The sequence below is a fragment of the Megascapheus bottae genome, chromosome 15 (assembly GCF_031878675.1).
Source record: "Megascapheus bottae isolate mThoBot1 chromosome 15, mThoBot2.hap1, whole genome shotgun sequence".
Taxonomy (NCBI): Eukaryota; Metazoa; Chordata; class Mammalia; order Rodentia; family Geomyidae; genus Megascapheus; species Megascapheus bottae.
This window is the reverse complement of record NC_143523.1, coordinates 32,589,505-32,601,802: the sequence shown is the minus strand read 5'-3', so window position 1 is coordinate 32,601,802 and position 12,298 is coordinate 32,589,505. Positions and strand designations below refer to the sequence as shown.

The window sequence follows — 12,298 nt, the reverse complement described above, 5'->3', positions numbered from 1 at the left end:
TTGTATTTATCATTCAGTTGTAAATATTTTTTAATAAATCTGGAAACAGGGTATGGTGACAGAAATCTGTAATGTCAGCTACTCTCAACTCAAATGGTTTGAGTTCAAGACTAACCAAGATAAGGGTAACAGTGATATCCTATGTTTAAAAAAAGAACAAAAGTAGCTCAAGTGGTAGAGACATTGCCTAGCATGCTCAACATCCTGGTTCAATCTCTGACACTCAAAAAAATCTATACGCATGAATTCTTTATTACATAAATTAATTTGCATATTCTCACTTCCCATCTCATATTTACTTTGTATATGAGAAGCAGTGATTTGACAAAGTTTTATCTTTACCTTTTACACTCTTCTTCCTATATTATGCTCTTTGTATCCGGTTGTAACATACAAACACACACACACAGACACATACACCTCCTCTACCTCCTTCCCCATTCAAAAGCAATAATTTTCACCATAGAAAGGAAGACCTGAGAGAAGGCAGGGACAACAAAAGAGAAGTTAAACTTTTAAATTCATAGTACTGTCAGTGAACGCAATGGAAAAAATTCAGATTCTTTGAATTTGCTCCATCTTGGCTTTGAATAGCCAAAGCTAAACCTGAAGGAGGGGAGTAAAAGTTTAGTTATAAACAACATTTTTCAAAGAAAAGTAACAATGTTCCTGACCACTTTATTGCTTTTTTTTTCCCACCTGAAGAATCTAGGCCTGTCTCAAATGATACAGGAGAAAGCTTCAGCATTTCAGTAATTCCACCAAAGGCAGGACATATCTCCTGTTTTATTCACAACTGGAAAGAATGCAAAGGATTCTGCAGAGACATCAACACAAAATGTTCACACTAAGGAGTGGTTGCATAACTAAAACAACTGAATGTTTACTCAGAAATCAGTCCACTGGAACAGCAAGGAACAGGACTTCAGTTACACTGCCCTTGTCTAAGAGTGACCTTTCCCTGTGTTCTCAGCTCTTAACATGGAATCAAGTGCTGATGAGTTCAAAAAACTTCTTTCTTTTTTTCTTTCTTTCTTCCTCTTTCTCTTTCTTTTACTTTCTCTTTTCTTTCTCCTTCTCTTTTTCTTTTCTTCTTTATCTCTTCCTTTCTTTTCCTCTTTTATTCTAACATTCTCTCCCTTCATCTCTCCTTCCTCTCTCCCCTCCTCCTTTCTACATTCCTTCTTCCCCCCCTACCTTTTTCCTCCTCCTCTTCTGCTTCCTCTTCACCACTTTTATTTTTTCATAATGTCTTTCATAATAGTAACTCAAAAAGTTTAAGGAATATTGTTTCCTCAGAATACTCTCGATGCAAAACTAGTAGTCTAAATAAATATACAATAAGCAAAAACATAACTAAAAGTATCATCTAGGTATATGAATTAGAACAACCTATAAAATGAAAGTCTATGCACCCAATGTTGCAGTCCCACTGGCAGTAAGTTCTTAAAAAATTGTTGATGTGGGACTGGGAGTTTGGCCTAGTGGTAGAGTGCTTGTCTAGCATGCACAAAGACCCGGGTTTGATTCCTCAGTACCACATACATAGAAAAAAGCTGGAAGTGGTGCTGTGGCTCAAGTGGTAAATCACTAGCCTTGAGAAAAAGTCCAAGAACAGTGCTTAGGCCCTGAGTTCAAGCCCCACAAAAATGTTGATGCTGATCTTTTATCCTAAACAAATTATTTTAAATATTTTAAAGACAAAACTGAGAGTGAAACTGACTTAAAAAAGTAAAAGCAAAGGTATGAGTCTAATATGCTCTATTTTCATCTAAAAATCAGGAGACCTCAACATGGCATCTATGCTCCACTTCTATTCACATAGAAAAAGGGAAAATATCTACACCAGGTGATAAAAAATTATTATGTTGACTTAACATGGGTTCCCCATGTAGAATTTTCAATAAAGGATAGTATCTTCACGTTATCTGAACTCTTATGCCTCCATTCAGTAAAGTATAATTCTAACTCAAATTAATTTTCAAGCACACATTGTGTCACCATAGGTTAATTGCTTCCTTTTCTCTATGAAAAAAAGAAGTATTTGCTAATTTTCTTTAAAGTTGTTACCACAGTGCAAACCTTTATATAAATATTAGCTGTGGGATTTATTTACAGTAACCTTGGACCATTGTTTGGGTGTAGGTGATAATTGAAGAAAACTGTTACTCAGCTGGAGATTTGCTAACAGGGTGAAATCTACTTAAAAATACAATTCATTTCTAGGACTAATTATGGTGTATGATAGTGAAGGAAATAGGTTATTTTGTTATAGTAAAAAAAAAGATTATTAGATCTTGTTCTATAATTTCAGGGTTTTATTTTCCATGAACTCATAGTAACTTCACAACATCTCAGAATAGCTACAATTACATTTAATTAATTAAAATAAAGTTTCACTTCTATATGGTAGAGAAATGGGATTGATTCCATAAGCTGAAAAAGTCAGAGTTTGCTATTCCCTACATGTACCTAAACTTTCTATTTCATTAAAAAAATAGCAAGCCAAATATGAAATTCCTAAAATTATGTGTGTTTTTATTACATCTGAAATTGAGTCAGAAATGCCAATGAGGAAAAGAATACAATGAAGTTAAAGAATTCAAAAGTTCTGTGCAGACATGATGGTACATGCCTTTAATGAGTATTACTCTGTAGGTCAGATGGAAAAGTAGTTCTATACAAGGTGAGACCAAATGAGTTCTCATCTGTAAAATAAAAGGGTTATGGGTCTAACTTGAATGGTAAGATGTCTGCTTAGCAAGCATAAGGTGCTGAGTTCAAATCTCAGTTCCACTAAAAGAGGAAAAAAAAGGCAACTTATCTTAATGTGTCTTATGAGATATAATTTAGTCTATCCACAACATTGGGTTTGACCTAGATAGTTCTTTTGCCAAGAACCCTTTTGTAAAAACACATAGGGGCAGGGAGTTTGGCCTAGTGGTAGAGTGCTTGCTTAGCATACACAATGACCTGGGTTTGATTCATCCATACCACATATACAGAAAAAGCCGAAAGTGGTGCTGTGGCTCAAGTGGTAGAGCACTAGCCTTGAGGAAAGCCCAAGGACAGTGCTCAGGCCCTGAGTTCAGTCCTCAGGACTGGCAAAAAACAAAAACAACAACAACAAAATAAAAACAACAACAACAACAAAAACCAAACCAACATAGCTTTTCAATATTGGGCAATATCCTCTACTATAACAAAATTACGGAGGTAATTAACTTACAAGGAGAAAAGGTTTGTTTGGGGTCAATTTCAGCAGTTTTACTTCCATATCTATTGACTCCGATTTCTGCTGACCGCTGATAAGGCAGAATGTCATGCTGCAAACACCTGACAGAAAAGAATTACCCCTTCATGAAGGAAGAGTGAAGAGCCTGAGGCTCTGAAATCCTCTTTATGGGCATAAAATCAATAACTCAACACTCAAAAGCATCCACTTCCTTCTAACCCGACCAATCTGAGGACCAGGCCCTCAACACGCACACCATTATGAAGACAATTATCCAAACCATGGCAAGTTTCTGAAAAAGGAGTGAGAGATCCAGAATGCATAGTAAAGAGTTCCATGAGACGATACTTAAAGAGAGAGGCATGGGAAGCATTAAATTGCTATAATAAAAATAAGGACAACAAATACTTTTCAATCCCAGGAAGGATCCTCCATGCAGGGAATTACAGAGAAGAGGAAAGTAAGCAATAACAGAGATGACTCAAACAAGCTTCTTTTCTAGTTCCAAAGCAAGATTGTGCAAATGTATGACATGTGCCCCCAATCAATTACTTACCCACCAAATCACCTTCCATATGAGTATGCTCACCTCTCTTCTTATCGATTACACTATATTTTCCTTAGTTCTTACTCTGTTTCTCACCCCCATCTATCTTTTCAAACCTCATCCCCATTAAGCTGGCATTGTATTCATAATGAATATAAAGGAAGAAATAAACCCACACACAAATAACTCATGGGCTGTGTTGCAGTATGACCTCATCCTCTGTACTAATTCTTCTCCCCATAGAGAGATTTTTATTAAGACATTACCCAAATGTAACTTTCTTATTATATTAAATTACTTCTCGTATTTAGAATGAAAACCAAACCTTATCATGATGGATAAAGCCAGTGTGACCTGAGCTTGGCGAATTTTCCATAGCCTTCCTTGTCACTTTTGCCACCTATAAATGTTTTATTTCATTTATTTTTTAACATCCTAAGGGTGCCAAACACTTTCTAGTTTGACTTCATGTCTGATGTTTTCTCTCTCTCACAGATACATATGGCATGTGGCATCTACATTTAAGTCTTGAGTTAAATATCATCTTCCCCTATTATTGGTATACTGAGTTCTGTTTGATCTAAATCTGGCTTCTCGCATTGATTGGTTTAGGGGTTTCCCTGTACCAAGTCAACTGAAATCTAACATGATGGGTAAAGGAACTATAACCTAAATGTAATTAGTGGGGGTATCTAAGGCAATCATGGCATTAGAGCCTTCAACCTATCTTCTTTTTTTATTTTTATTTTTCCAGTTCTAGAGCTTGAACTCAGAGCCTGGGCACTGTTCTTGAGCTTTCTCAAGGCTAGGGCTCTACTACTTGAGACACAGCACCATTCCAACTTTTTCTATGTATGTGGGCTTCCTGCATGCTAGGGATGCACTTTACACTAGCCCAGACTCCTGATCCATATGACTCCATGTGGTAAATTTGGACTGACCAATCAGATTGTTTCTATGTGCCACTTCCTTTTCTGTGGTTATAAGTATAGTCTTATTGCCTAGATAGGATAGAGCATTTTGAACCATTTATAGTCAGACCACTGCCTGATTCAAGAATTATTTTCTTGGGTTATCAGTTTTAAGCTTATTTTGTTGAAAATTTTTCTTTTAACAACAGAACAAAAGTACCTTCTCTCCCTCTCCCTCTCTCTCTCTCTCTCTCTCTCTCTCTCTCTCTCTCTCTCTCTCTCTCTCTCTCTCTCTCTCTCTCTCTCCCTCCCTCTCCCTCTCCCTCTCCCTCTCCCTCTCCCTCTCCCTCTCCCTCTCCCTCTCCCTCTCCCTCTCCCTCTCCCTCTCCCTCTCCCTCTCTCTCTCTCTCTCTCTCTCTCTCTCTCTCTCTCTCTCTTTCTTTGCCAGTCCTGGGGCTTGAACTCAGGGCCTGAGCACTGTTGTTGAGGCACAGCACCACTTCCAGCTTTTCTATATATGAAGAATCAAACCTACATCTTCATGCATACTAGGCAAGCACTCTACCACTAGGCCGAATTCCCAACCCTCAAGAGTAGTCCTATCAATTACTGGTATTTTCCTTCCTTTACCTTTCAGTCTCTCACCTAAACACATGCTGAGATAAGAGCCCTGAATTCCCAAAGCCTGGAATAATTCCTGGCACATGGCAGGTGTTTCAGAAATATTTGTCAAACAAGTTGCAATCTTCTATGTTGAAAGCTACATAGTAATGCTTTTCTTTTTTCAAAAGAATCTGTGATTCTTTTCATCTTACAGATATTTGTAGAAAGATTAATTATTATGCAAGCACATTCCTTTTAATGTTGTGTGACATTAGTTTTGCTTTTGTTCTTCCAGATTTCTCCCCATTATCTGATGTGTAATTCCATCTAGCTTTCCATTGTGCTTATTTATCCAACTTGAGTTAAACATTTTGTTTGTACTGGGTAGCATATTTATGTATCTACTTTGTATTTGGTATATTTACTTCAATTTTATGTCCTGAAAACAAATATGTGGGTACGAAATCATCTGTTCCATTTTCATTCATCATTGGTAGACACTACTGTGGTTTACACAATCCAAGCATAAATTAAAGCATCTCCTGATTAGAAAATCTGACATGCAATATGAACATATTTCTTTGGTCAGAATTATTTAGTTATTGCTATTTTTATACAAGCATAGCAAAGACTTTCACAGCTGTGGAAAAGACAGGAAATGATTAAAGGATTTCATGGTTTCTTACATTTTTTTAGGAGGTTGATTGGGGCTAATGAATTTGTGCTTCGGTCTTATTTGTTTAACAATACAAAATACACATACAAGGTCACCAGAGAGTTCTTCAGAGGATTCTACAAAAATAAGCAAAAAGCAAAAAATAAACTGGGCAAAGCACTTTTATGTTTTACAGAGGTTGTGGGTCAGCATATTCAGAGAGAAATACAGCAGTACTATTTCTTACGAATTTTCTTTTTATGCTCGAGTGTAGAAAAGTTAACGGTGACAGTGTTCTGCTTCACAGATGTGGTCACAGATGAAGGAGACCAATAAATCATAGAACAGCTTACTTCAATAAGTCTCAAACTAAGGATTTGTGACTGAACTAAAGAATTACTAGTGTAGCCAGTATGAAGAGACAAAAATATTTTCAATGTATTTCCCATTTGTTTCCTCTTATAGCCCAACTCAAAAATTCTTTAATCTCAATTCACTATACTTCACAGATCCTACACATCTCCTCTTTCCCCATTCCAGAACATCTTTCATCCTCACCCAGTTCTAAATTCCATGATCCATCCTTGCAATCACTCTTCTCCAAGCTCCCTCAACTTGCTATTCCCATGCTTCTCATCTCTTGGGAGAAATAACAGGCCTAGTTAAATGCAATTATTGGCTAATCTGGAACCTGAATTCATGCAAATAAACAAAAGTTGGGGGGAAAAATCAAATGGGTTGGTGGCCAAGAGTTTAGTGCCCTTACACTCTTGACTAAACTTTATTAAGGTTTCTTTTCCTATCTCCAGGCTCTAGTTAGTCCTCTTCTAAAACCAGTTACTTAAGAAACCAGCAACCAGTGTGCTGATGGCTTCTGTCTAATCCTAGTTACTCAGGAGGCTGAGATCTGATGATTTGGGTTCAAAGCCAGTCAGGGAAGGAACATCAATGAGATTCTTACCTATGATATACTACTCAAAAGCCATAAGTAGAAATGTGGCTTAAATGGTTGAGCATAATCCTTGAGCAAAATAAAAGCTCAGGAACAGTGCCCAGGCCCTAAGTTGAAGTCAGAGTACCGCATACTGTACACACACACACACACACACACACACACACACACACACACACGCACGCACGCACGCACGCATACACATATCAGAGATACAGAGAGAGAGAGAGAAAAGACCTTTTTAAATATATTAGTCATCTTGGTTATTCAACCTCAAGCCTCAAGAGCACTCTTAGACAAGCACTTTTGGAACTTTTAGTTTATTTTTCAGACAGGTCATCAGCTCATTTGGGTGACATAGGCCTCACACCTAGATACTATCCTACGTGGGTTCAGAATACCAAGCATCACACTTCTGCAGTAAATTCTTTTATATTCCTGTTGTACATTTGCAATCTGCCTCTTTGAGATATATTCTCCCACAGTTGTCTTTCTAAAGGATTTGAGACCCACCCTTTTCAAGTGAAAATACAGAGATAGTACATTTTTCTCCCAGCGTGGTGAAGAGGGGAGCTTATTGCTCTTCGAGACTATTAGCAAATGGCCCAACCATACTGCACAGTTTCTTCCCTCTTGGGGTAAATTCTCCAGTAAATTTCCACTAGTCCTTTCCAACAATGAAACATCCTCCTACTCTCCTCCTAGTAGTTGAGGTCAAGTTCGTTTCCTTACTGTAATTGTTTGGAATATAATTCTGTGTAATTTAGATTGTGGATCATCAACAAATGAGGTTTTCATAATGTCTGGGCGTTAAATTGCATTACCCAATCTCATTTGCTCCTGCATTTTTCTTATACCCATCTCACTGCTGGAACCAATCATACCTCTACTTCATCATCTTTCTTAGGTGATATACTTAATACCACCCAGAGAACAAGAGAGAATCAGATTGTCCGTAGCTCAAAAAGTTCCATCAGCTCATTTACCCAAACAGTCTTCAGGTACAAACCTCCACAGTTTCTGTAGGCATGGGAGAGCCTACTCTCCTGTGACTATGCAGGAAATGTGCAGCCTCCCTTTTGACTCTGGCTCCTACAGGATTTCCTGTGTTTCTTTGCGCCTTATTTCCCCCTAGTCAACTCTGCTTCTCACCTTACCTTTCAACAAAATTCAATCCCAAGTTTTGCTATCTCTTCTTTGAACCATTTGCTTCTCTTACATTTTAATGCTAAAGATCTTCCATTTTTTTTTCCTCTCATTTTTCACAGGTTTCAACCTTTAATCCTAGAACTTGGGAGGCTCAAGCAGAAGGTCTGTGAGTTTCAGGTCTTTAAGACTTGGTCTTAAAGAATTATTATTGTTCTTTTTATGGTACTGGGACTTGAACCCAGAGCTTTACACACATGAAGCATCATTCTCCAACTCACCTAAGTTCTGTCTCCTTGTTTTTTGTTTTTTGCTTTTTTTTTTGCCAGTCCTGGGCTTGAGCTCAGGGCCTGAGCACTGTCCTTGGACTTTCTCAAGGCTAGAGCTCTACCACTTGAGCCTCAGCACCACTTCAGGCTTTTTTCTACGTATATGGTATCGAGGAATTGAACCCAGGTCTTTGTGCATGCTAGGCAAGCACTCTACCACTTGGCTAAACTCCTGGCCCTCCTTTTTTTATGAGACATTGAGCTAAATATCCAGTCCCCTCCATAAAAAAGATTTATCTAGTTTCCTGTCTTTTTTCCTGTGGCCCTATAGAAATAATGTTTACTCCAATAAAAGAGAGATTTTTTTTCTATTTTTTTCCCTCCTTCATTGCTGCATACCAAGAGCCTAAGTGGGAACACAATAGTCCTTCAATAAATAACTATAGAATAGATAAGAGGTATTGATATTAAATGAAATCCCAAAAGGCAACAAAAGAAATTAATCTGACAATAAAATTCAGATGAGAAAGCACATCCCAGATTACCCTTTGCTTTAGGCTGGCTGTTTGCATCTCATTTCCCTTCAGCTTACCCAATTAAATGCTTCTTATGAAATATTCTTTAAAGATATATTAATGGGATTCTGCCTCTATTTTGTCTCTTGAGGCTTAAAAACCTTTAAAGCTTTTATGTAAGGAGGAGAATGAAACAAAGTATCTCACAGGACCTATTCTCTGCACTGTCACATCTGGCACAAGCTGCCTTTGAGCCACCACATCCTGTTCCCTTTTTCCATACATTTGTTTCCTTCTAGTTTGTAACAGTCCTTTATGATGCCAGCTCCTAATTACTCTGAAGAGCTTGGCTCACTGTATTCTCACAAGCCTTTTCATACCTTGTCTCACATTGTGCTGGTTCTCTTGTTTTATTGTTTTTAGTAGTTCACATTTTCTCATTAGCGCATATTATCATTTCAATTAAATATTATATAACAAGATGATTATCAATAAATGCCTTTTCTAGAATGTAGTCCTTTCATGAGAGAAGGACTGAGCCCATTTCATTTCATGTCATACCTCAAGGCCCTCGATTGATAGAGTTCACACGACATTTACCAGATAAATGGTAAAAATCAGGTTTTCGATGTTAAGCAAAACTCATACATCTACTACCTTTAGTTCAACAACTTTAGTCACTAAAATTTGACTGCTGTTGATTAGATATGGTGCCCATCATTGTGGCTAGATGCATTTCCTTCTACCTCTGGTCGGCTAAGACTCTCAGTGAGGTAGTTTGTGAACAGTGGCCTAACTCGGCCATTTCTCCTCTTCTGCCACACCATGGTTTTACAGATTCAAAGACAATAAATCCGCAATGACATTCCAGATTCAGGCACACTAATAGAATACAAGCGTAACTGATAATTCCTTCTCTAAATTCCCTCATCTGCAGCCATCAGCTGGCCATAATGATAACTTCACTTTATATTAACTGAGATAAGGAAGAAATATGCACCTCTCATTCATGGAAATCAAAGTAACATTACATTTACTGTAATAAAAAAATTTTCTTCCATCTGTGCTAGTGTTAATTTACCCACCTTTACCCATAAAATGTTGGGTGTGCTTAGCTGCTTTTTATCTGAAGCCACATATATAGCTGCTCCTGGAGCTAAAAATGAATTGTGAAAGACCTTTCTGTAGTGTGAGCATCATCATCACACAGCTGTGGAAGAAGTCAGCCTACAAGAAGAGCCTCCATCTCAAAAATGTTCAAAGGTTAGAAACAATTACCTCTTCAAGGACATCTGCAAGCTTGCTAAGGATCTCTTCAGGAAGGCTCTGGAATGTTGGAACACTGAAAAACAAAAGAGATCTATGCTGAACACATGGATGCTGGACTACTTAAATGAAGTGACATTGTATCCGAATGAAAATACAGAACTAGCTCCTGACCAACAATATTTAAATAAGAAAGATACTCCAGCATGGTTTGATTTTCTAACAAGGAAAAAGATGTTTTTGTAAGAGAATGAGCTTGGATAAAATCAAACTGAAGTCACAGTCACACTTCCATTACACTTACAGTCATAGTAACTGGAAGTTTCACCCATTACTGGGAGACAATTACTCTCTTCCTCATCAGTCTGTGGTTCCTGAATTCTTTCCAGAAGCTCCTCCTCCCTTTCCTTCAAATACACAGTTTTCCTGGGCCAGCTCCTTTAACATTTTTTTTTTTGGTGGTACTAAGTTAGAAAATGTAATTACTCAGCAGTTGTTCTATTCCTTAAGTCTCATTGCTAGCTTCTTTTAGGCTTTCTCTATTTATCAGAGAGCATCTCCTACTTCTGCCCAAGACCAGCCTTGGAACATAACTCTCCTATGTATGTCTTCAATTAGCTCGGTTCCCAAGCATGAACTAACATATCTGGCTTGTTTTATGAGACAAGGTCTTGTTATTTATTTATTATTTACCCATAAGCAGTTGGACAAAAAAGGTGCCATTTAACAATGCAATTTATGAACATAAGCATTTTAATCAAAGCCACCTTCTTTGGTATTCTCACCCCTTTCAATCCATCTCTTCCTTTACTTTTCTTAATTTTGTAGTCTATGCAATTAATTCTATTCATTTTCCCTTCCTTCTCAAACCATGATCTCATCTCCACTTTGCAAGTAGCTGAGATAAAAACCACAATACTAAGATTAATTCATTCTTTAAAGCACAATTTTATGAATACATTCAAAATTGCAAGCATTCACACAACTTGGAAAAAAATTTCCTGCTGTATTTATTTTTCCCCACCTGCTTTATGTTCTCTTTGTATGCTATTTTGTCCCTCACATTGGGATCTAATGTGGAGCATTAAATATGTTAGTTGACATACCTACTATTCCCCGAAGTGCATCTCCAATCTTATTAAGAAATCTTTTACTCCTTACTGTGGCCTTAGGCAGATCATTGAAATACTACTTGTTTTTCATCTCTTCTCTGACAGAATTAAAACACTACCACGATAAAAAAAAACTATATCTGCTTTGCTCTAGTCTATTTTCAGAAAGTTACAAATAACATACATAGAAGCATATGTTGTAGGAAGCATGGGTGTGTGAATATTACATGTTAGTGATGACAGGAAAAATCTGAGCTGTTCCAGTTTAATTACAATTGGAAGTGAATCATGAAGGTCTGCACAGGAGGATGGAGAGATGGGAGAGTGGAAGTATGAATTATCCCACCCTTCCCATTGGCAGCCCTAAGCTATGGTGTTTTTCTTCCCCAGAATTACCAAATATACTTTTAGATCCAATCCAAAGGACACTTTTCAGATCACGTCAACCCCTGCTGCTGCTAATTGCAACAACTTGGCCCAGAACCGGATCCTTCTTTTTACTTCTGACTTGTATCTGTAATTGTACCAACAAACCCTCTATTTCAGATTCCTTTGGTCTTAAGAGTTTTGGTTTGAGAACAATCCCTAGGACAAGATAAGTCAGGGTAGAGCAAAGGGCTAGACACTCAGTACTAAGACAATGAATTCCGTTCAGCTCTTTCTATTCTTTTCTTTTTCTCCATAGAGAAGCCAGTGACCATATTAAATGAGTTGAATGCACATACCAATAAATGATAGGTGAAATCACCTGACTTTCAAGTTTTTAAAAATGTCAATCTTATCACATATATTTACTAAAAGAAGTCTTCAGGAGACCAGGAATATCTAACTGGGATGTGGAATTCAAACCTCAATAAAATGGTATCACAGAACTTGAATGGAGAGAAAGCTATAAATGAGTGCATATACATTTGCACATCTGATGTTTGACTTGTCAATTGCATAATTCTGGCTTGAATAGAGTAACAAAATGAAAGAAGCCTTTAAATTACCATTTCTATATAAGCACAAAAGTTTGAGCGTTAATCTGTCACTCTAATTCCCATTACTTAGAGTAAAGGTTGCTGATACAAATCCCAAGGTATTT

The 12,298-nt window shown here is 37.4% G+C and overlaps 1 protein-coding gene across 2 annotated transcripts in view; it reads right to left on the bottom strand.

The window, feature by feature from the left end:
* Prkg1 (protein kinase cGMP-dependent 1) overlaps positions 1 to 12,298 on the bottom strand; it is a 973,708-nt gene that overhangs the window by 246,575 nt on the left and 714,835 nt on the right. For both annotated transcript variants that reach the window (XM_090346356.1, XM_090346355.1), the window contains exon 5: positions 10,112 to 10,175. In XM_090346356.1, the coding sequence (XP_090202482.1) occupies positions 10,112 to 10,175 (64 nt within the window). The remainder of the gene's footprint in view (positions 1 to 10,111; positions 10,176 to 12,298) is intronic.